The sequence below is a fragment of the Durio zibethinus genome, chromosome 16 (assembly GCF_047325235.1).
Source record: "Durio zibethinus cultivar Kanyao isolate XHJ-2024 chromosome 16, ASM4732523v1, whole genome shotgun sequence".
In the NCBI taxonomy this organism is placed as follows: Eukaryota; Viridiplantae; Streptophyta; class Magnoliopsida; order Malvales; family Malvaceae; genus Durio; species Durio zibethinus.
Window position 1 is genome coordinate 25444631 of NC_143177.1, and position 25249 is coordinate 25469879.

The window sequence follows — 25249 nt, forward strand, 5'->3', positions numbered from 1 at the left end:
ACAATGTAAATTTCTATGTTAAACTTGTGATTTTGGTAACTTGTTTCTTTGCACTTTGAATAATTGAAACATTAAATGTATAATGGAAATAGTTTCAAGTTATATTATTTACGTTACTATCCTCAAGATTTTATTTTATTCTTATTAGTAATAGTATGTAAAATATGTTGAATTAAATAGTCTAAAAAATACAATGAAACGAATATTTGAATCACCCTACACTATAAAAAGCAAATTACTAAAAGCATCTCGACGAGAGGTAAAAATATTTTATCTTTAACAAAAGTTGTGACTTTTTTATCGTAATGTTTGAATTAAATATTATTTTTTATTTTAAATATGTTATTTTCAATAATTATGGATGAATTGATTCATTAAATTCTCAAATTTTTATTTCTAAAATCAATCATTTTCACATTTCTAACAATTTTAACTTTTCATATATAGTAATAGATTGTGAGTAGTCGGTTATTTTTTTTGTAATTTCAATTTTTAAAATGATATCTGAAACATAGCAATTGATTTTTTTATTAGAAATATATTATTCAAAGTAATTAAGAATGAATTAATTCATTAAATTGTCAAATTTTTAATATAAAAAAAAATCATGTTCACATTTCTAACAATTTTAACTTTTTATATATAACAATAGACAGTAGATAGTTGATTATCCTTTTTGTAATTTCAAATTTTAAAATACTATCTAAAACATAACAATAAACTATTCTTTGGAGTAATCGGCTCCTTTTAATTTATAAAACGCAACCTTTACATGAGTAATTGATTGTTTTATATAGCATTTGATTTTTATCAAATTTTAAAATGGTTCTACTAATGGCCACCATTAGGGTAGTTAGCTTATTTTCAATAGCAATCAACTATTATGGCCTAAATCAGTTCTCAAAATAGCATTTTATCAATAACAATAGATTATATTAGAATCAGTAATTGATTGGATTAATTTTTAATTATAAGTTAACAATCAGTTATTATTTTATACAAAAATTATATCTCACTTTTATTTGTTAAAACAATCGATTATTTATTATATCTTCTTAATTATTTACATGAAAAATCTTCTTAATTAGATTTTTTAAAATTCTAAAATCATTTGATTGATTTTTAAATCATATCTTAAAATTATTTTATAACTTAATATAATTTCTTTTTAATTAGCTCTTTACTTATTCATATAATTTTAATATTTTAAAATTAATTTTTAACATTAGGCTTCCGTAGTTAAGTTCATTGAGAAAGATGCCTAATGCCAGCAAAATTTTTCATTCAATTTTTTTAACCCTTAAACCCCGAGCTGAATTTTTTATTTTTTATTTTTAACTTACTTTTAAACCTCTATTATATATTTATTAGAATTATAAATTTTGTTAACTTATAATATTTAAATATCAATTTCAATGACTTATTAATAAATTTAAAAAATAATCAATTTTAATAAAAAAATTTTTAAAAACACATATACTTAATTTATATATTGTCAATCTTTCAATAAGTTAACCGTCATAAGAAAACATGTTACACGTCACACTTTTTAACTGTTTGATAAAAAATCATAGTTAATGAATATCTTTCTACAGTTAACGGAAAATTGATTAAAAAATTATGATTATGGATAAAAAGCGTTGATTAATTGCGCGGGAAGTTGAACTAATAAAAGTAATTAAAATCATTCTGAGAAATTTAAAACTATTCAAAAACAAATGCAAACCTTTATAATGAAATCAAAAGTTGATTGAAAAACTTAAAAGAAAAAAAAAAAAAAACAACAAACATGCAAGAACTCAAAAAAAAAAAAAAAGGAAAAGAGTGAAGGGAAAAAGGCTGCAAAGTGAAAAGATTAAAGATAGAAGAAATAACAAGAGGACTCCATCCATCCAAGCAAGCAATGGATGGCGGCGATTATGAGGATTCAAGAGAGAAAGGAAAGCAAGTTTCTCTCCTTGGCTTAGCTTGGTCGGGGAGAAGAGAAAGGAAATTAAAATAGAGCGAAAGAAAGAAAAAAAAAAGAAATAAACCGGAAGGCGGCGTCTCATAAATCCACGTGGCGTGGCATCAGTGGTTAGGTAGGAGAGATGAAGAGAAAGAGAGGAAGGGGAGCTAGCTTACCCTTGCCCTTTCTTTCTCTCATGCGCTGCCATGTCAGAGTGGTAACCCGTCTCCTATGACCCCGGCGAATCCGTTCCATATGCTCTCTTTCTCTCTCCCTACAAAAACACTTGCATCTATATCTCTTATTCTATTTTATTTTATTTTTTTCAATTCTCTCTCTATATTTATTCATTTTTCTTGTGTCTTCTCTGTTTCTCTCTCTTTTCTCCCTTTTCTATGCTTGCTATACCCAAATTCCCCTCTCTCTTCGTCCCTATCTTTTGCATCTCTTAATCTGTAGTCTTGATGCTATTCCGCTTGGGCTTGATTGTTGTTCCATAAAGAAGATTGGTAAGCTTCTTTTTCTATCTGGGTATTGTTTATTTCTAATTTTTGGGTTGGGGTTTTCTAATAAAGGTACTTTAAGCTGTTTATTTTGTCTATTCTGATGTTTTGTTGAATGTGCTGCGTTGTTTCTTGTTGTGAGGTTGCGTTCATAATTTGATTGAAATTTGGTGTTTTTTGAAGTGATTTGGGAATTGGGTTTCTTGAGTGACTTTGTACATGAAGTTGAGTTTTGTTGAAATGGGATTTTGTGTTCAATGTAAGCTGAATGTGTTATGCATGGATTGAGTTTTTGTGATTGTTCAATTTTGGTCATTTTTGTGTTAATTTGCATTGCATTTGATGATCAATTGTTTAGTTTAGATGCTTCATTTCATTCCTGGACTAGACTAGACTAGATTAGATAAGAGGTCTTAGTTGTTGCATTTCCAAAGCTGTTTCAATTTACCACTGGGATTTACGCTTGCATTCAGTCATTGTTGCTGATTGAATTGAGTGTTTAGAAAGTGTTAAGCCACTGTCAATGTTGTTTCTTACTTTCGTTTCTTAATTTTTCATCACATTGATAGTGTCTCGATTAACGATGCTAGTCCTATCTATTTTACTATGAAATTCCATTTCTGCTTCTGCTTTATGTAGAATATGGAGTTCGACTTTGGTTTGACTGTTGTGTTCACTTTTGAGCAAAACCTTGTTGGTTTGCTGTGGCATGGACATGGATTAATTCTGTGGACTCTAGTTTAATTAACTTGTTGATCTTGGTACATCAACTTTGACATTTTAGAAACCAAATATAAACACCGAGAATAATGTGAACTTAGATGTTGAATAGTTGATTAGCAGCAACTTGAAGTTGGTTGCCAATCAGAATTGCAATCCAAATTTGAGTTTGAGACCCTGTTTTAAAATGGAATCAATGACAAATTCAATTTTATGAGTTCATGTTTTAATGAACTCAGTATGATTCCAATCTCTCTCCCCCCTTTTTTCTTTTATAAATAAAGCTTTCTTTTGTTTCAATGTGTTTGTGGCTTTATGCGCGTGCTTCACCCTTCTTCAGCGCAATAAAACTATTGTTGCCTTCTAATTGCTTTTGTTTCTAATGAGTGATATTGCTGAAAATGTAGGAACTGCACATTTAGTCTTTGCAGTGGCTAAGATTGCAGGTTTGTATCTTTATTGCTCCAGAAGTGACTCATGACATGCTTTCTGTTGTTCATAACCACAATGTAAGACCATGATTAACAAAGGATGAAGGATACCAGTTCATCAAATAGGAAAATGATTAACCGAAACTGGGTCTTGAAGCGCAAACGAAGAAAGCTTCTGTGTGGACCATCCCTTGCCAATGGTAAAGAAGAGAACTTAGTAGCGTCAGAATCTTCAAGAAGTACTTCAGCTAAATGTAGGCTAAAAGTTGAAACGAGCTCTGATCAGTTGTCATCTAAAAAGAAAGGAAATGATGGGGTATGTTGTCTTTTATTCTTGTTCTATCATATTTTTTTTTCCCTCATTGCAATTTAGTTTCTTTTTCTTATTTGATATGGCTTTTAATTATGTTTGTGCGTGGTCGATGTAGCTACAGAATCTCCTCATTTCCCCTTTTTTTGGGAAATGTTCTTGTCAATATGTTTAAATTTTGCTTATAATTTGATTGTGTTGTGAATTTAGCTAGGTGTTTCTCAATTATCATAATCCACATGCCAGAAGTTAAATTTTGAATCATGCATGCTGCAATTGAATATCACTTTTCACCCAAGTTAAGAGTAATTTGCTCAGAATAATAGCTATTAGTGGAATTGGGTTTTCATCAGTTTTTTTTTTTTTTTTTTACAGTGATATGCTTGGTTCTTTTCTTGTATGCATCAAATTCATGTGACCTCTAGAACCTTTGACCATAATTAGAGATTGTGTTTTCAAAAGAATTTCATTGTTTTACTTGTCTCCCTCTTGCCATGTTCTGCTTGAGAAACATGCACAAGTCTGCTGTTGGAAACACAAAGAACATCATTATAGTATCATACTGCATGCTAATGTGAAGAGAAAAATAATTGATGGAGCTCAAAAAAAAAATCCAATGGAATATACATCTGCTTGCGTTCTTGTGTCTTGACTGTGTTTTATAGGCATTTGTAAACTGCTTCTGACATATTTTCCTTGCTATTTTTTTTGGTCTCCAGTATTACTATGAATGTGTGATTTGTGATGTTGGTGGCAACTTGTTGTGTTGTGATAGTTGTCCTAGGACCTATCATCTTCAATGCCTTGATCCACCTCTTAAGGTATAATATGATAGCTAACTTGAGATTATCCCCTTCTTTATTTTGTGGCTGTATTAGCTATTTTATTTTTTGACTCCTTTATATCTCTTTTCTTTTCTTTATTCTTGTGTTATTCATCATTGAAGCGCATTCCAATGGGAAAGTGGCAATGCCCAAAATGCTGTAAGAAGACCAATCCACTCAAGCCCATTGCCCATCTGGATTCAATTTCAAAGCGAGCAAGATCAAAAATTATCAAGACAAAAGCTCAAACTGGAATAAAGTCACCTGCTACTGAAAAAGTGTCCCGAATTTTTGGAACGTCCATTATTGCAAAGAAAAGATCCTCCTCTAGCAAAGGAAAATCTGATTTAGCTCGGGGAGTTGATACTTTGAAAAAGGAAGCAGAAACCTCGCATATAGATTCACTTTGTATCCCCAAGCCAATTCTCACATCCCTTGGTGGTGCTGAGAAAGGTGGTTCATTGTGTGTGAATGTTGATGATGGGAAGAAGCCTGATGCATCTCTAACAGATTCATCTACAGAAAGGAAGTTAACTCCTCCTGCTAAAGTGGTTTTGTCGCATTCTAAAAGCACAAAGTCACAGCAAAATGATGAAGCATCTGAAGCGAAGCATGAATTGCCATGCAATAATGAGTCTTCCAGAAATAAAATTGTTCTTGCAATTGGTGTAGCCACGAGGAAAGATAGAAAAAGAAAGCAGAAAGTCAGTAATGAGGCAAGTCAGAAGAAGTGTAAGAGAGATAAGGGAAAGCATACTGTTAGTACTTCGAAAAAAAAAGGGTCCAAAGCAAATAATATTGGTCCTGGATCTAGTAAATCTCATCACAAACAGAAACCTGTTAATCATGGGGTTTCTGCATCTTTGTCCAAGGTTGATGATGGAAACAAGAGTTTTGATACTCAGAAAAAAGATGAGGTATGTTATTACCTTCTAGATTATTTTTGTTATACTGGGTGGTTGGAGGGTTTTTATTTTATTGTATATGCTCAGGTGGTTTTTGGAGTGAATGACATAGAGAATGATAATGATTATCTTTAAAAGATGCTTTGTAGATATTTTAACCCTTTAGAAGTTCTTTTGCTTCAATGAATTTGCTCCATTTTCCCCTTCTCTTCTGAACTGAACTATTGCATATGTGACCATATAGTTGTCAGAAGTATTCTTTTGGGAGATAATAGCAAGATAATTAGTTGCTTTGTCTTATATGTTTTACCAATTCGCATATGTACCCAGATGTAAGAGCAGAGCTCACATCTAGGGTCTGTAATTTTTTATTCCAGAAAGGTGCTTGGCACATTCACTTGTTTTTTACTTTTTCATATCTATCAATTACGTCTACTTTGCTGAGATTCTCCCCCCTCCAAATTTCACTACATTCTTTAATATGCTACTTGTTTTCAGTTGTCTACTTGTTTTGCTATGTTGCATACAAATTCAAATTTAAGATGGGTAGCTTATTTCTTGAACTATTAGATGTCAATTTCAAGATTTTATGCCATAGAGTTAGAGGGTTTGCTTCCTGCATTATTTGCAATAGTTTAGAGTTAAATGTAAGCCTTTTTTTTTTTTGTACATGTTGTCTTTCTTAATTTTTTTTTTCTTGTTTTCTAAACTTCAGATGTTCTGCATATTCCGACTAGAATGTGTGGAAGAAGTTTCTGATGATTTTATATTTGTGTTCAATTTTTTTGTCTATATCAGTGCGATAAATGTCCTTAAATCCTGCTGTCTGATATTATAATTTCCCTTTTTATGCATAAATTTAGACCTTGACCTTAGGATGTATCTTCTTTCTTATTGTTCAGTTGCATCTAAAATTTTTTTTTTGCCAAAACGATTTATTACCAAGTCCCTGTTTATGTTGGACATTTAAGTGTGGCTTCCTGAAGTTAATGCCTTGTAGATACATGCACACAAACATACACACAAATGCACCAATATATGATTTTGTACATAAATATCATTGTTATTTTCGTATGTCAATCTTTTTCATTGTTGATGCATCGCTTCATTCTGACTACTCTTGGAATTCTTTTTGTTGATTGTTTAATACTTGCTATTTTCTTGATCAGAAGCTTTCTGAGGAAGCAACACATCAGTCAGATGAGTCAGATAAAGCGGTTATGGATGCCTCACTGATATGTGAAGACAGTGTTCGTGCTGAACTTCAGCAGGTAAGTTGACTTCTTTTATATGGCTGTATCAAAGATCATTGTTTCTGTCTTGAATATAGACTCTTTACTTTGTGGTCCCCACAATCCATACTTATCTGCTTCACAGGTTGATCGAGTTCTAGGCTGTCGGGTTCAAGGTGACAATGCTAGTGTTTTGCATCATGCGTCTGTAGCACTTGCAGAAGATGTGCATTCTGATGATTTGCTAATTGCAGAAAATCAAAACAGACTTTCAGAAGATAATTCTGTTTGTGATATTGATTCAGATATAGCAGCTGCTGAAAATCTTGCTGAGGTTTGTCCTAATTCTTTGAAAAGTTCTGATAAAGAAGAAAGCACTAAGAATGATGTCAGAGTGGATAAAACATATGTATATAGAAGGTCTGTAACTAAAAAATGCAAGGGAGGGAATTCCATGGACTTATTGAGCAAAGATGCCAAGGATTCAGATTGTGCAATCACAAATGGTAAGGATCAAGATGAATCTGTTGTAACTGTAGCTAATTCAAGAAAAAGAAATGAAAAAATGGCTGTAGAAGAGGTGGATGCTGATGTTAGTGTGAAAGCTCATGGTACTGCTGAAGTTCCAAAAGATTGTGAAATGCCTTCAACAACAAAAGAGATGGATGTAGAAATGAAAATAAGTAGCAGTGCCGAAAATAAAGTTCAGGAGGCAGTTGCGACTGAATCTGCATGTTCTAATGGGGAGACAATATCATATGAATTTTTTGTTAAATGGGTGGGGAAGTCCCATATTCATAATAGTTGGGTTTCTGAATCCCAGTTGAAAGTTCTGGCAAAGAGAAAACTAGAATGTTACAAGGCCAAGTATGGTACAGCCGTGATAAATTTCTGTGAGGAAAAGTGGAGGAAGCCTCAGCGGTTTATTTCTCTACGCATTTCAAACGATGGTATGAGGGAAGCTTTTGTGAAGTGGACTGGTCTTCCATACGATGAATGCACTTGGGAAAGATTAGATGAACCTGTTGTTCAACAATCTTCTCATCTGATTGATCTGTTTGATCAGTTTGAACGCCAAACATTGGAAAAAGATGCTGCAAAGGATGAATCTGGGGGAAAGTGGGATCAGCAGCATGATATTGTTACTTTGACAGAGCAACCTAAAGAACTGAAGGGAGGCTCACTATTTCCCCATCAGCTTGAAGCACTCAATTGGTTGCGTAAATGCTGGCATAAGTCCAAAAATGTTATACTTGCTGATGAGATGGGGCTTGGAAAAACTGTATCAGCTGTTGCCTTTATTTTGTCACTTTATTTCGAGTTTAAAGCTACTCTACCTTGTTTAGTGCTGGTTCCGCTTTCTACCATGCCTAACTGGCTTGCTGAGTTTTCACTATGGGCTCCTGATTTAAATGTTGTGGAGTATCATGGTTGTGCAAAAGCAAGAGCTGTCATTCGCCAGCATGAATGGCATGCCAGTGATTCAAATGAACTGAATAAGAGAACAGCTTCTTACAAATTTAATGTTCTTTTAACTACTTATGAAATGATTCTTGCCGACTCCTCTCATTTGCGTGGTTTTCCTTGGGAAGTTCTTGTAGTTGATGAGGGTCATCGTTTGAAAAATTCGGGAAGTAAGCTGTTTAGCTTGCTCAACACATTCTCTTTCCAACATCGTGTTCTTTTGACTGGAACCCCACTCCAGAATAACATTGGTGAGATGTATAACTTGCTTAATTTCTTGCAGCCAGCTTCCTTCCCTTCTTTATCTTCATTTGAGGAGAAGTTCAATGATCTTACAACTGCGGAAAAGGTGGAGGAGTTGAAGAAACTTGTCGCTCCACATATGCTTAGAAGGCTTAAAAGGGATGCCATGCAAAATATTCCCCCTAAAACTGAACGAATGGTGCCTGTTGAGCTGTCATCCATTCAAGCTGAATACTACCGTGCAATGCTAACTAAGAACTACCAGATATTACGAAATATTGGAAAAGGGGTTGCACAGCAGTCGATGTTAAACATTGTGATGCAACTGAGAAAGGTTTGTAATCATCCATATCTCATTCCAGGTACTGAGCCTGAGTCTGGATCAGTGGAGTTTCTTCATGAAATGCGTATAAAAGCTTCAGCCAAGTTGACTTTGTTGCATTCCATGCTTAAAGTCTTATATAGAGATGGCCATAGAGTTCTTATTTTTTCACAAATGACTAAGCTTCTTGATATACTTGAGGATTATTTGACCATAGAATTTGGCCCTAAAACATATGAGAGAGTGGATGGTTCTGTTTCAGTTGCTGATCGCCAAACAGCCATAACAAGGTTCAACCAAGATAAAAGCCGATTTGTCTTCTTGTTATCAACACGTTCTTGTGGCCTTGGGATCAATTTGGCCACAGCTGACACTGTTATAATTTATGATTCTGATTTCAACCCACATGCTGACATCCAAGCTATGAATCGGGCACATCGAATTGGACAATCAAACAGACTTTTAGTGTACAGGCTTGTAGTTCGTGCCAGTGTAGAAGAGCGCATCTTGCAGCTTGCTAAAAAGAAGCTAATGCTTGATCAGCTGTTTGTCAACAAGTCTGGATCTCAAAAGGAAGTGGAAGACATTCTGCGGTGGGGAACTGAAGAACTATTCAATGATTCTTCTAGCGGGAAAGATTCAGGTGAAGGTAATGGCAGCAAAGAAGATGTGTTAATGGAAAAAGAACATAAGCACCGGAAGAGGGGTGGTGGTTTGGGAGATGTGTACCAGGACAAATGTATGGATGGCAACAACAAGATTGTGTGGGATGAAAATGCAATTTCAAAATTGCTTGATCGTTCAAACCTTCAGTGTGTATCAACTGATGTTCTTGAGGGTGATTTGGAGAATGATATGCTTGGTGCAGTAAAGGTGAAGTATTATACTCATATCATGTTGAGATGTGTGGTTTTAATGTTAATACATTCATCAGTTGATACAAACTGATGCATTTGTTTCATAAAACCCTTGAAGCTACTGTTTTATTGCTTCTACGTTTTCTGTTTGCAATAGAAGTGTCCTACTTAATTGAAGCTTTTTTTTTAATTTTTTTTTAAAGTTGAGCTTAAAATACTAGGTTTGGTTGGTCAATCTAGAAGCTGCTGGGTCTACCCCTTAGTTGTTGCGAACTGTACCTGCTTACAAATGTTTAGAACTGCATTGGCAAGGCTAAAGCCTTTTTGTAGCTTTAGGTTGTAAAACTGATTGTCTACATTTTATAAGCATTTTTTTTTTTTTTTTGCATAAAAGCTTGCATGTTAGTGCCAACTATTAGAGTCTGTTGTTGAGGTTACTGCATCTGTTTAACTTTTAAACTTGGTTGCCTGGAGAATTCATGCTTATACAACAACAACAAAAACTAAGCCTTGTATCCCATAACTCTAGGGTTGGTTGTATGAATTGTTAAAAAAAAGAATAATGTTAGCTTGTAGTTTTGAATCTTCTTGCACTACTCATTTCTGTCAAAAACAACTTTTTCATCTACTTCCTTAATCTTTATATAATTTCTTATTACTTGCATCAACGTCTTTCTTGGTCTACCTCTAGAAGTTTTGGTCTCTCCCAAATCCAAAAGCTCATTTCTCCTAATTGGTGCACAGATAGGCCTACATTAGAATTCATGCTTATATGAGAGAATTTTTTATTGTTGAAATTGATAGCTTATTCTATGTATTTCTATTTCATAATCCATCTATATCCCCCCCCCTCCCCCATTTTGTAGGATCTTAAAGCTGGCTTCTGATGAGACCTTATTGTTCTGCAAAAATTCTTGTGGTTGTTAATAATGTCCTTAGTCTTTGATCTTTATTTCTGGTTGCATAAGATCTTTCCTGTTTTTATCATTTGCAGTCACTCTAACTTCAAAGAAAGCAGTAGAATTTTGTTATTTGTTTTATCGAACATTTTGTCATTTATCTTTATTTCTGGTTGCATAAGATCTTTCCTGTTTTTATCATTTGCACTTACTTTAACTTCAAAGAAAGCAGTAGAATTTTGTTATTTGTTTTATCGAACATTTTGTCATTTTCTTCATGTGCAGTTGGTGGAATGGAATGATGAAACAGCAGATGAACCAGGCGGAGCTGAATCACCTCCAGCTTTTGCTGATGATATTTCTGTGCAGAATTCTGAGAAGAAAGAAGATAATGTATTAAATGGTACTGAACAAAATGAATGGGACAGACTTTTGCGTGTGAGGTGAAGATCTTTTTTCTTTCCGCTCCATGTCTTCTTTGTGAAAAAAACTGTTGAACTAAAGGTTCCTTACTTTAAAATGCACAGGAAGATCTAAGTTTTTGATGCACAGAAAAACCCATTAGAATAGTTAAGAATATGATTAAATTTATGCACTGACTAGCGTGATGGAATGAGGTCAACAGTGAGGAATTTGAGTTTGTTGAAGTTATGAGGATCTCCCAGCATTCCACCAGGGAAAATTTCCTTCTTTTGTTCATTTTATGTTAGGAAAGACATTGTTGTTAACTCACTAAGCTATGTAAGATGCAACCCTTAACTTTTGTCTGAAAATGTTAAGTTAGATAGGGATGGCTCTCTTTGCTTGCACTGTTCTGGAGCTGAGCCAGTAGCAGGTTTAGACTGCCTGATGCAGTACAAGAACATGCTTATAGATGGATTAAACTATAAAGAGACTGTTTTATTGATATATATATATATATTTTGTGTTCAAACATAATTTTTAGTATCTAATGAATTATTAGGGAGTTTGGGGTTAAATTTGGCATTTTTTATTTATGTAGGCTATAAATAGCTATGTTATTCCAGTTTCTAGTAGATTTGGATATTGAGCTTTTTTACTATTGAGATTTCAGGTTTTGGGTGATTGAAATTTCCGATTGTATATTGAGTTTTTAGAATGTCTTGGTAGTTTCTTTGGCATTATTTGGTGCTACTAAATCTTTACAGCATTGTACCTGGAGATAAGTAAATTTTGCCTCCAAATCTGATTTTTTAATGTGAAATTATGATCTTTCATATTTCCTGCTCTTTGTTCCACTATCTTGGTTTTTGGTTTTGTACATAGTAGTAATTCTACAGGTCCAATGGAGCTTCAACAGGAGATGAAATTTATAGCTGTATATAGTCCAAAATTTTTACTTCCCTGCTTGATATAGCATGATTCACAATTCACAACTGGCCATTGTTTTTGAATGAAACAAAACTTGCATGATAAATGAATTATTGTGGGGGGCTGTTCAGAAATAATAAATGCTATTCCACAGAATGAGTGGTCAAAATAGAATAACGAGTAGATATTAACTTATGTTTGGTGTGAGAATAGCAACTCTTACACCTCATTATTTTAAATGCAATTCGTTTCTTTGGGAAACAATCAATGCATTTAATATTTAATCTATAAAAATCTTGTGTGCTAAATTTGAAGCATTCCCGCAATTTAGCCATCTAATTAGCTTATGATGTATCTACTTTTGAATAAATTATAGTAAGTCATGCATAATTCGAACACTAAATTCAAATGAACTTTTCTCATAGGAAATAAGAATAAACTAAATCCACTTGAAATGATTTAAACATTAAATGAGATTGACCTTTTGTTAGAGGAAGTAATAACAAAACTAGTCATCATAATGAATGTCAAAAACTTCAGTTCCCTCTTGGCAGTTGAGTTTATGTTTTGGACTCCTTGTGTTGAACTTTCTTGCTTGATTTACTGGGTAACAGGTGGGAGAAGTATCAAAGTGAGGAGGAAGCCGCCCTTGGTAGAGGGAAGCGACAAAGGAAAGCCGTCTCTTATAGAGAAGCATATGCTTCCCATCACAATGAAACAATGAGTGAGGTACATCACTTTGCTTTCTGCAATGGATTATATGTAAAACTTGCTTTTCTCATTGATCCTTAATAATATGTAAACATTTTCAAATATATGGACATACTTATATTATTCTACATGCATGCTTGCTCAGTAGCCTGTAATCTGTAAGTATGCTACATTAGTTTTTGTACTGCTGATTCATGGCGTTTGCAACTTGTTATTCTGTTAAAAAGCAGAGTGGTGGTGAAGAAGGAAAGGAGCCAGAAGCAGAGCCAGAGCGGGAATATACACCAGCGGGACGAGCTCTTAAAGCAAAGTAGTAAGTTCACATTCTTTCCGAGAATTTCACTTGTTTAATTTTCTGTTGAGATGCCTGCAAAATACTATTGTCAAAATTACTTTGCTGGCAATAATTTGAATGCATTGTTTTCTGATAGATTGTTAAATCAGGTAATGAATTTATTGTGGTTAAACAGTTGTACGTCAGCAGAAGAATGTACACGATCTCCTAATGGGAACTCGTTGAATTAGTTGGCAGTCATTTATATGCTCAATCTTTTACTTTCAGAGATACAATTTGGGTTAACTTTCTCAAGTAAATTAATAGGATAGATTTTCAATATTTGACATCGTGGATGCATTAATTTACTTTATAATCCTTTTTGGACAGTACTAAACTCCGTGCTCGACAAAAACAACGGCTTGCTAGGAGGAATGCAATTGAAGAATTTCCTCCAAGTGAGGAATTTCCTGGACTTCAGTCAGTAGCTCGGTGTCCATCCATGAATGACAGAGAAGGGGATCATGTTAATCAATCAGTTCGACAGCCTCATAGAGAAAAGTGTTTGGTAATTGACTTGGAGGATGACAAACTTGCTCAGTCATCAGATGAACCAAAAAGCAAGGCCGATTCAATTTTAAGGTTTGAGAGGCTGTCAAAACATAAAATAGGCGGTCAATTGGATCTTTCTGTTAATTCTCTTCATCAGTCTTCTCCTGAGATAATCCTTACAAGTAACAATCATCAGTGCAGAAGCTATACAAATTCATTACCAAGCAACAACTTGTTGCCAGTTCTTGGGCTTTTTGCCCCCAGTGCTAATCAGTCAGACTCGTATCATAGAAACATCTTGAGATCAAATGGCAAGCAAAGCAGGCCAGAAACTGGACCAGAGTTTCCATTCAGTTTGGCTCCAACTACCGGACCCTTAACTGAGAAAGAAGCAAAAGGTCAAGAGACTACCCTGGACAATTTTAAATTGCAAGATGCATCATCAGAAGTTATGCGTCTTAAAAATGGAAACCAAGATAGTTGGCTCCCATTTAGCCTGGTAACTCTCTCTTCCTCTCCAATTTGTTTGTGTTTTCTTTTTATTTTTTTTTTAAGTTTTCAAATGCAAAACCTTGTGGTCCATGTAAACGTATGATGACAAGACTTGTTTCTTTGCAGTATGCTCCTGCTGTTCCACAAGGAAAAGTTTTTGATCGATTAGAAAGTTCTGGTGGTAGTTTTTCTGATTTTAAGGAAAAAATGTCACTGCCTAATTTACCATTTGATGAGAAATTGCTGCTCCGCTTTCCCTTTCCTACCAAAAGCATGACCACATCACATCATGACCTATTGCCTAGCTTATCCTTAGGGAGTAGGCTTGATGCTGTAAATGAGTCCATGCAAGACTTTCCAACAATGCCATTGCTGCCCAATTTGAAATTCCCTCCACATGATGTGCCTAGGTATAATCATCAAGAGAGGGAAATGCCTCCTACATTGGGTTTGGGTCAGTTGCCATCCATTTCTGCTTTTCCTGAAAAGCATAGGAGGGTGCTTGAAAATATTATGATGAGAACTGGATCTGGATCTGGGAACTTGTATAAAAGGAAATCAAAGGTAGAGGGCTGGTCAGAGGATGAACTTGATTTTCTCTGGATTGGTGTTCGTAGACATGGACGAGGGAATTGGGATGCCATGCTTAGAGACCCCAGGCTAAAATTTTCGAAGTATAAAACTTCAGAAGATTTAGCAACTAGGTGGGAGGAGGAACAACTGAAAATTTTGGATGGATCATCTTTTTCAGTACCAAAATTCACCAAGCCAGCAAAAACTACAAAACCTTCTTCCTTGTTTCCGAGCATTCCTGATGGAATGATGACGCGGGCATTGCAAGGTAGTAGATTTGTTGCACCATCAAAATTTCAAACTCACCTGACTGATATGAAATTGGGTTTCAGTGATCTAGCTCCCTGCCTGCCTCATTTTGAGCCATCAGAGCAACTTGGTTTACAAAATGATCATTTTCCTCATATTCCATCTTGGAATCCTGGCAAATTTCATGCAAACTTTTCTGGAGATTCGATTGCTGGACCCTCTGATAGGCCAGGCTCATCATCCAATGTACCTAGTGAGAAACCTTTTCTTCTCAACTCTTTTGGAGCCAGCAACTTGGGTTCAAGTTTGTATTGCTCCAGTAGCTTTGATTTACACAGGAAGGAGGATGATTATGGTTCAATGAAGTATGGAAAGTTGCCTAGTCTTCTCGATAGATCACTACATATTTTGCCTGATTCCCACAATAATGGGGGAACTGGTGAATCTGCCAGCTCCGGGTTTCTCCCTGATCCAACTAAAGGGCTGAATCTTTCCCATTCGAAAGGAAAAGAAGTAGTTGGAGATAATTCTTCTAAGAACAAGTTACCTCACTGGCTTCTGGAAGCTGTTAGTGCTCCTGCCAAAACACCAGATCCTGATTTGCCGCCCACTGTGTCAGCAATTGCTCAGTCAGTTCGCATACTGTATGGAGAAGATAAGTCAACCATTCCCCCATTTGTGGTACCAGGGCCCCCTCCTTCTCAACCCAAGGATCCGAGATGTGGTCTAAAGAAGAAAAAGAAACGGAAGTCCCATGTGTTGAGGCAGGCCCTACCGGATGCAGCTGGAAGTAGTAGCCTCCCTCCAACGTGCTCAATTCCATTGGCCCAATCATTTCAACTGCTTCCACAATCAATAACTGGACCTGTGGGGCTTCCTAATATTGAATCTGATCTCAACATGCCTCCTCTTAACTTAAGTGTGGTGAATCCCTCGTCTTCATCAGCTTATCTAATTCCACCCAAAAAATCAAACATGGGATTATCCCCCTCCCCTGAAGTGCTTCAACTGGTAGCATCTTGTGTTGCCCCAGGCCCGCACTTGTTATCAACTTCTGGCATGGCAAATTCTAGCTTACTCGATAGCAAGCTTCCATTGCCACAATCTGTTAATGAAGTTGGATATCCAGATTCACAAGGTGTGTCTAACAAAGGGAAAGCTAAACAGAGCCAGTCCGTTGACGCACAGGATCAGCCTTCAGAGAGTCAAGATAAGCCTGATAGTGGGGATGCTAGCAAGACTCAGTCTGATCCTTCTCATCCTGAACGGTTTGATGTAGAGGAAATATCATCAGAAGGCACTGTGTCAGATCATCCTGTGAGTGACCATGAAACATAGCTGTTATACAGGAGTAAACAGTGACAAATAATTATTCTTTGACTTGCTCGAATTTTTGTAGGCGTGATGCAATGAGTGATTAACTAGCATATATAGGATCATTTAGGATATCTTTAGTGTAAAGTTTCTGTAAGAGGAAATGAAATATATAGTGTTGCCTGCTTTGCAATTGTTTCTTTTATCGTCTTGCCTCCAGTTTGAGAGCTCGCTATGATTTGTGGAGCAAACAATGAAATTTTCATCTGCATAGTGAGCTTCATTCGGCTGATCTAACCAAGAGATAGAATTTGGAGGGAAGTTTCTTTCATGTTGCGGTAAGCTTCTGCCACCTATATTCTCTCCAAACTGATTGAGCTGTGCCATTTTTTGTTTCACATTATTGTAAAATTTATCTTCCTGAATGCGAAAAATCATTCTAGTTTTTACATTGTGGCATTAAAGTAATGATTGGTGTGGCATGGATCGTGGGTATAAAACACATGATTTAGTTACTTTTTGCTGCAGCGGAAGAATGGAAACTTGAGCAAAAATGTCCCATATATTACTAATTTTCTCCGAGGCGAAGATAGTTTCTCCTACTATGTGCTGGTAAAGGCTGATTAGAAATTGCATGAACTCCATTCCATTCAGGGATATGTTAGTAAAACTTTGGAAGGATTATGTACAATTACTTTTGTGAAGTTATTATACAAATAGAGCAAAAATATAGTCGTGTAGGTAATTAATGATAAATACTACTAATAGTAGTAGTAGACATATATCTGACTCACTTTTTCTTTTTCTGTGAAGAAAAAACACCCATTTTTGTTGAATTCTGAAGAACAAATGCTAGTACTTAACAGTACGGTAAGATTTGTAGTGTGAAGAAGACAGACACAAAAGATCGGGGGTTGATTGATTAAGTCCTGCGAGCTGAGGGTAGGGTTTTACATACACATACGTGTCACAAGCTTTTGTTTTAAGCTTAGCAATCGTCCGGCCTTAGGCAGGAAATTGTCATTCAAGTATATCTATGTCAGCCTCTAACAAAGTTAGTGGGTGTGCATACTAAGAGGTCACTTGGTGAAAGAATACAAGATTCTTTATTGCTGAAAAAATATAGCTTTATACAATTGTGCTTGAGTAGCTTTGGGTGGTTTACAAAATTACTAACTCTCATGTATGTTCTTAAGGGGAGGGGACACCTCTATTTATACATGAACTCCCTTGGTCTATGTGGTCGTTAGGGAGCTAAGTGTGTGACTCTTATTTACATTCTAGAGGGTTCCAAGGTCCCTAGTCAGTCGTTTGGGTAATCTTTAGAAGGGAACTGGTATCAGGCACTCTGTGGTGCATTGGGTTCAGAAAGTTTCAGGCTCTCATGTCTGGGTGCTACAGTATATCTACCCATTTGCAGAGGTTCTATGCCTGCACTATTGGCCCTGTACCTAATTTATCTAGAGTCTTCACTTATGAAATGCCAGCATTATCATTCCGGGGCTTTCTAGAAATTTTTTGCGTAAGGATTTTAGGCTCAGCATCAGCCAAACTCTGACATGAACTTGTTCGGCCTGGTGCTTAAACGAGGGTCTGACTTCCTGGTGTTGGTGCTCAACCCTTGGCTTTGATGGAGCTCATGCGGGGTGTGACACACGCACACAACTTTCTCACTGTCTCTCTCGCCTCATCTTATTCAGCAAGGATAGAATCCCTTTTTTTTTTTTTTAAATATTTATATAAATAAGTTAAACAAGAAAATAATCAGAAAAATTAGTTTAATTTTCTTATTTAATCATCATCAATAATTGTTGCTACTCTCATAAATTAATGATTATTTTTCATATATTTAATTAAAAGCAATCATAATGAGAATTAAGTTTTTTTGAAGGCATAAGATGAGAGAGAGAGAGGTTTACAGAATGAGTTGGGGATTAGACACCATGCAACTCAATTGAAAAAAAAAAAAAGAAAAGAAATTAGTTTTAAGTATTTTATAGCAATTATTGACTAGGTTGTTAGTGTGTTTATATATAGGATACATCCACACAAACCCTTTTTTAACTTCTTGATATAAAACTCAAATGTCATGGATTGAAGAATATATATATATATATATATATATATGTATATATATATTAAAGTCAGCCTTCAAATTTTGGATATTATTATATTTGTCCCGTTTTCCTTACATTTGGGCTGATAAATTTGGGACAGCCCACTCCAACCTCAACTACTTGGATTAATGTGGGCCGGGCTGCCTACACCAGCGAGTATGGAAAAAGCCGAACATTACGAGTACGGCGTTCTCCGGTCCTCTTATCTTATGCTGCCAGTGCCCTACCCAAAATCACAACCTAGTACCCAAAAAAAAAAAAAAAAAAAATTGTCTCTTACTCAATTCATCAACAATTTCTCTGTTTAAAATTATAGGTAAATCCTCCTTATTCAACTCAGGTAAACTTCTCACTCTCGCCCTTTCTTTAATTTTTTTTTTAGTTACTTACTTAACTTTCAATTTGTACAGTATTCAATAATTTTGTTTTATTTTCCTTCTTGCGTTACTTTATTTCTTCTTGATTGAAATTTTCTCTCAATTTGTCTTTTTTTTTAAAGAATTACTAATAATGTCTGCTAACGACCCAATTACTGATATGGTTGTCAAAGTTTCAACCTTTCATGTATTTATTGAATTTAACTGTGCTAAGATATGTTGGATTTGCATTATCTTCCTCACTTGAGTTGAATTTGAAGTATTTTATATTGATTTGTGAAGTTTACTTTCAGTACTTGATTGTATGTATGTCTCCCTCTTGAAGCGGATTCTAACGTGTGGGTTGTCTCTCTTTTGTACTTTGCTTTAAGAAAAGGTTCATTAATGCTTCCCACGGGGATTGATCTTGAACGCCCTTCCAAAGACTATCATAAGGAACACAACACTCCTAATGCTAACATTAACATGATGGATAGTGGTGATGGAAGACACGACAGAGACAGAACCAGTCTCTGTATGAATTCTATTAAAACTGCCGGGACTGATAAGGTAAAATGCGGGACCGCATGTTGGTGCAGCAGTATTAGGTGCTGGAGAAGAAATAAACTTGAATTCTGTAAAAAGTTTAGAGCCTTGTGATGGAATGGAATTTGAATAAAAGGAGGAAGCATTTTCATTCTGCAAAGAATATGCCAAATCTGTAGGCTTCACCATTATAATAAAAGTTAGCCATTGATCAGGAATATCTGGAAAGTTTATTGATGCAAAATTTGTATGTTCCAGATATGGAAATGACCAAGAGTCTGGGGGAGTGGAGACTCCAGCACCTGTTCCAAGTGCTGCTATTGCAACAACCATTCCTGTCAAGAAGAAAAGAGGCTGAGTTAGTCGATCATGGTCAAAAACGGACTGCAAAGTTGGCATGCATGTTAAGAGAAGGCAAGATGGAAGGTGGATTGTTCATGGTTTCATAAAGGAGCATAACCATGATATATTCGCAGACCAGGCATATTATTCCAGAAGTCATAGAAATTTAGGTCTAGGTGACATTAATGTTTATACATTACATGCTCTCCCTGGAAGAACCAAAAAAATGTATGTTTCCATGTCTAGACAAGGACAATCAGGTGGGCACAAGAAACTTGAGAATCATAAGGGTGGTGACACAAATCAATTACGTGGCTGTCAGATCTTGGGTTTAGAGGAGGGGGATGTTAAAATTTTGCTTGATCATTTTCTCTATATGCAATATGAAATCCCAACTTCTTTTATGCTATAGATCTCAATGACGAGGAGCACCAGAGAAACAGGTTTTGGGTTGATGCCAAGGGAAGGCTTGATTATGGCTATTTTGATGATGTGGTTTTTTTTTTTGACACTGCATATATCAAGAATTAATATAAATTATCATTTGTTACCTTTATTGGTGTCGATCATCTCTTTCAGTTTTTGTTACTTGGGTGTGCATTAGTTGCTGATGATACTAAATTAACATATGTCTGGCTCATGCGGGCATGGCTTAGAGCAATGGGTGGACATGCTCCAAAAGTAATACCAACTGATCATGACAAAGCGTTGAAAGAAGCTGTAGTAGAGGTCCTTCCTGATTCCCGACATTGTTTTTGCTTGTGCATATTGTGAGCGAAGATACCTGAGAGGCTTATTTATATGACGGGCCAACAGGAAAGTTTCATGACCCAATTTGATGAATGCGTCTTTAAATCTTATACAGATGAACAGTTTGAAAAGAAATGGTGGCAATTGGTTGATGGATTGAATTTAAGAAATGACATCTGGTTTCAATCATTATATGAAGATCGTCAACAATTGGTACCAACCTACATGAGTCATTTTTCTTGCAGGGATATCTACAGTGCAACAGTCTGACAGTGTTAGCTCTCTCTTTGAAAAATATCTGCAAAGGAAAACTATGTTAAAAGAGTTCTTAGATCAGTATAAAACAATTTTGCAAGAGAAGTCTGAAGAGGAAGCTAAAGCTGATTTGCAAACTTGACATAAACCACTTGGATTGAAATCTCTATCCCTTTTTGAAAAACAAACGGCACCTTTGTAAACACATGCAATATTTAAAAAATTCCAGGTTGAGGTTTTGGGAGGGATTGCTTGTCATCCAAGAAAAGAAAGTGAAGAGGGAGGCACTCAAACTTTCAAGGTTCAAGACGTAGAAAAAGATCAACATTTCATTTTGGTGTGGAATGATACAACATCAAATATATCTTGTTTATGTTGAATTTAATGGTTTTCCTTGTTCGACATATACTGATTATTCTACAGTTGTCTGGGGTGCAAAGTATCCCTTCACAACATATATTGAAATATTGGACAAAGGATGCAAATAAGAGACAAACAACAGGAAAACGGTCAGATGTCCTTGAGAGTAGACTGCAACATTATAATGATCTTTGCCAACGAGCCTTTATATTGGGTGATGAAGGGTCTCTTTCTCAAGAGCGTTAAATATTGTACTCGATGCTCTGGATGAAGCATTGAGGAAATGTGAGAGTGTCAATTACTCAATTCAGAGTGTAACAGGACCAATGTTACCACAAACTCAAGGCCCTCATCACTTTGAAGAAGTGAACCAAAGTAACAGCACTACTAAGGCAGTAAAAAAGATTAATACATCCCATAAAGGACAGGTCAAGGAGTTTTTTTTTTTTAAATTATTATTAAATTGTAATTTTTTACCAAGTTCTTTGATTTTCATGATATCTGTTCTGTATCATTTAGGGATATCGAGAAACAGAGATCTCAAACTCTGGGATGCCTGACAGCTGGCAATAAATGGTTATTGGTGGTTGTATCCTTGTTTTAACATACTTCTATTCCTCAAAGAAATTTTGCTTGTCAATTTTATTATAAAGCAATATCTTGATGTGAATTCCATAATTGCTGAAGGGACAATCAAATATACAAGTGCTGAGTCTTGAATGTTCTTATGAGTCACAAGAGAGCATTTGTAGGATGGTATGGTATAGTCTTGCAGTGACCATAATATGGAAAAGAAAACTTGTACCTTTTTACCATGAGTAATTTTTCTAAAATTCTTGGATTGTTTTTACAGGAACAATTGAATTCAAGAACTCCTGCTCTTAATATCTATTTTGGCACTCAATAACTTGTGCAGGGAATGGTATGAGATTTTCCCCTGCCCCTAGAAGAATGTCCTTATATGATTATTTAAGGATTTCACCTATAAGCTTATTCACAAATAGTTCAACCCATTAAATCTGAATCTTATTTGGTTCTTATATACTTCTAATAATCAACATAGAAAATAAATCACATCGTTTAACAAGCTTGTTGGTTTATGTTCTATCTTTGGCACAACTCCTTATCAGTGTGATTTCATCTTGTTGCAGGGACGATTGAACCCTATTGCCCCACCACATGATGCTCATTACATCACTCAACAAAGAATGCAAGGGATGGTATGGCTTTCTATTATGTGATTGCTCCTTTTATAGGGTAATGATTTTTCATGCTCCTGGGCCATACCACAAGAAGTATGGTTCCCTTGTATTGAGCTCTCCTCAAATTATCTGTTGTGTTTGTATAAGCTAATTGAGCTAGTTAAATGATAGTGCCTATTGTTCCTTTACAGGAACAGTTACAGTTCCAACCACAAACTATTCCCAGTTGATATGATATTCAGGATGGTTTTGCAAGACATGATATTCAAGATGCTGTTCGGAATTTTGTGGTATTTTGTTTCTGTGGTTTCTTACATCAGGATTTTGCTCATTTCAGGACCAAACCAATGTAGAATCCTTGCAGTTGCATAGCATGGCATCAAAAGAGCATTTCAAACACTTCTGTCCTTAGGTGATTACAGAACTTGTCAAACAAAGGTTTGAAGTATTTGACTTAGTAATTGATTGTTGTCATCAATAAACTTAGGGTCAATAAGCAACCACAGTTATTTGATATTTGTTAGTGATTTTTTTTTTTCAAGCATTTAAATTAATTAAGGCTGCAAGACATTTGTATGTAAAAATTTTGGTTCAAAGTTAAAACCAGCTGAACGAGGTCCGGAAAGCAATTTAGAGTCCTAAATTTTCAAATCCAAAGGAAACAAAGTTTTAACCGGAAAGTTTTATTGAATTATTTGTTATTTTGGATGTAGGGTTGAGTGTTGAGGTTTATGTATTTGCAGGAAGTGACGGGCATTAAAGAATTCATTCACTGCACATCTGCTGCGTGACATACCGGCTTGAAGGTGCTAACAAATTCTTTTTTTATTTTTTTATTTCTTTTACTATAAATACATATTTCTTTGTTGTGGTGTTTCAGCAACAGCAACTTTGTAAATGTTGTTTAAGGGTTAAGCTTGTGGGGATGTTTTCTAGCCATGCTGGTTTTCTCTTGTAGGAGCTTAGCCATTTGCAAATTATACTATACACTAGTGTATTCTTTTGCCATACCCATTTAATGTCTCTGAGGATGACAGTTAAAATCGTACTGTAATTTATGATTTTTTTGTTAGTTTTACTTGTTTATTTTATCAGTCAAACAAAGGCCTTTGGGAGAAAAAAAAAACAAGAAAAAAAACAAAGTGCTTAATTTGATTTTTCTATGTAATAAATAGGAATAGGAGTAAGAGTGTATATATACATATGCTCAGCTGCAGAGATGAAAAATAAAGATTTGTAAAGGCAATGTGAGAAATCAAAAATTAAAAAATAAAAAAATTTGACAAGGAGTGAACATAAAAGGGGAGTACGGATGCGATAAAACTGAGACGAGTTGAATCTTTGAACCTAAACACTTAGCAACTGCTAAGTGGAGACTGGAGAATGAAAATGTGTGTGGGACGAAACATAGATATATTGCGGACTGCTGCTTCTTCTTCTACTATGCTGCCACCACTGCTAACACTGGCCACGCGGCGAAGAACCTCAACACCATACCCCGATCCTTTCAAAGGAACACTTTCACTTCTCCTTCCTAGTACTAGATTGTCTGCGGTCGCTTTCGTTTTCTCGAGCTACGCTAGCTCCTGCAATGCTCTTTCAACCAAAGCCATGTCTGACTCTCAAACACGACCCTCAATGGTCTGCACACGGTACTCTTCTTGCCTTCCCTTTTCCCTATTCTAATAGTTTTCTACAATGTAGTCTCTCTCTCTCTCTTTTGAAAAAATAAAGAGATGGCTTTTGAAGCTTTTCTGCTCCCTGTCAGGCAATAAGCAAGCCCCGATATCTTTGTCAGACAAAAAGGATCTGGCCTTTCTTGGCAATGGCCTTCAAGAATTAGCTTAAATAAGTGACACCCTTTTGGATATTTTCATCATTTTATGCATCTTTTACCATGGGTTGCTTGCTCTTTGTTCATCTTTCACACACACACATGTATATATGTACGTATCTATGCATATTGACTATTGAAGAACGCTAGAAGAAATGAGAAAGTAACCCCATGATACAATCAACATGATACGTGGAGAAACTGGCATGACGATGGCATCATTTACATATTCAATTCTGTTCAAGAGAACTTTTTTATTTGGAAGAAGCAGTTTCGAAGACTATTTGGTTTGAACTTACTTCTTGGAAACTATAGGGAGTTAATAAGCTTCTTAGAATCCTCATATGGAGTTGTGCTGCCATTGTGTCGCTGCTCACAAGAAATTGAGGGTGGACTGCCTTCAACATCAAGATAGAATGATAGACCCTTTTAGACGTTTTTATTGCTTACTTTGTTTGGCTTTTAGGCTCTTGCTAAGGAAATTCGAGAGTTCCGAAGCCCAGCAGATGGTGAAACTCTTGGATGTTTTATGAGATTGTTGTGGCTCCCAAGTATACACAGAAGGGGCTTGAGATCCTCTGTGGAAAATCAAAGAAATTGAGGATCCGTGAGGCAAAGAAGAATGAGAAAGGAAAGCTCTCACTTCGACAAGTCGGTGGTGGTTAGTTAGCTCTGGATTCAAATGACTTTACCCCCCCCCCCCCCCCCCCCCCCAAAGATACCCGGTTCCATGTAGTATCTGAGAAGAAGCAACAAGATAGATAGTAAGCTTCGTGATGCAGAATTTGCATGGCTAAGTGTTAAACATGTCAAGAGCAATGCTTGCATGGCTAAGTGTCAATATCAGAGAATGTTAGCAGGTAAATGGACAGATGTGGAGGCAGGCATGTAATGGAGGAATGATTCCTTAACTTGTATATCAAAACTTCATATTATAGCAAAATTTCAGGTTATCTCAATGTGAGATTGTGGGATTCAAACTTTCTCCTTTAAAACTTCACATCTTTATTAAGTCCAATATAAAATATATAAATTTATCGAATTACATCAAACGTTGGACAAGTCTAACATAAAAGAACGCATAGATCACTTATATATCATAGTAAAACTTTAGATTATTTTGATGTGGGATTAAGGCATTGCAAATTTCTTCCATTAAAACTTGATGTTCTCGTCAAATACAATACAAAGCATATAAATTCACCGAATTACACTAAATGTTGAGCAAACCCAACACAAAGTACAGCTTTCACGGTATAACACTTAACTTCCGTTCGACTGGTAACTCGCTTTGATACCATTTATAAAAATTTGCACCTAACTTATGAGATA

General features: G+C 35.6%; 1 protein-coding gene and 1 pseudogene across 9 annotated transcripts; both read left to right on the forward strand.

The window, feature by feature from the left end:
• The first annotated feature begins 1753 nt into the window (after positions 1 to 1753).
• LOC111298232 (protein CHROMATIN REMODELING 4-like) lies at positions 1754 to 16604 on the forward strand. 8 transcript variants are annotated; one of them, XM_022893025.2, is made up of 12 exons: positions 1755 to 2457; positions 3579 to 3918; positions 4632 to 4733; positions 4859 to 5653; positions 6811 to 6912; positions 7019 to 7049; positions 7128 to 9775; positions 10944 to 11101; positions 12605 to 12719; positions 12929 to 13014; positions 13366 to 14026; positions 14146 to 16604. In XM_022893025.2, exons 2-12 carry the CDS (start codon positions 3703 to 3705, stop codon positions 16177 to 16179), a joined length of 6948 nt encoding a protein of 2315 aa, XP_022748760.2. In that variant the 5' UTR covers positions 1755 to 2457; positions 3579 to 3702; the 3' UTR covers positions 16180 to 16604. The 8 variants fall into 8 exon arrangements, with proteins under 8 accessions (XP_022748759.2, XP_022748760.2, XP_022748756.2 ...); XM_022893024.2 differs by having other exon boundaries at positions 1754 to 2457; positions 6814 to 6912; positions 7019 to 9775; XM_022893021.2 differs by having other exon boundaries at positions 7019 to 9775.
• A 587-nt stretch (positions 16605 to 17191) lies between these two features.
• LOC149514481 (protein FAR-RED IMPAIRED RESPONSE 1-like) lies at positions 17192 to 23155 on the forward strand (annotated as a pseudogene). The gene is made up of 13 exons (XR_016328462.1): positions 17192 to 17209; positions 17306 to 17338; positions 17406 to 17470; positions 17524 to 17677; positions 18373 to 18460; positions 18589 to 18612; positions 18772 to 18867; positions 18975 to 19198; positions 19279 to 19349; positions 19433 to 21309; positions 22033 to 22101; positions 22421 to 22495; positions 22827 to 23155. The product of XR_016328462.1 is annotated as a protein FAR-RED IMPAIRED RESPONSE 1-like (transcript).
• Positions 23156 to 25249: the final 2094 nt, after the last annotated feature.

Coding starts and splice junctions, on each gene's coding strand:
- LOC111298232 (XM_022893021.2), top strand. CDS start 3,703: ATGAAGGATACCAGTTCATCAAATAGGAAAATGATTAACCGAAACTGG. Junction 6,913..7,018: donor TTCGTGCTGAACTTCAGCAG/GTAAGTTGACTT, acceptor TCTGCTTCACAG/GTTGATCGAGTTCTAGGCTG. Junction 12,720..12,928: donor ACAATGAAACAATGAGTGAG/GTACATCACTTT, acceptor TCTGTTAAAAAG/CAGAGTGGTGGTGAAGAAGG.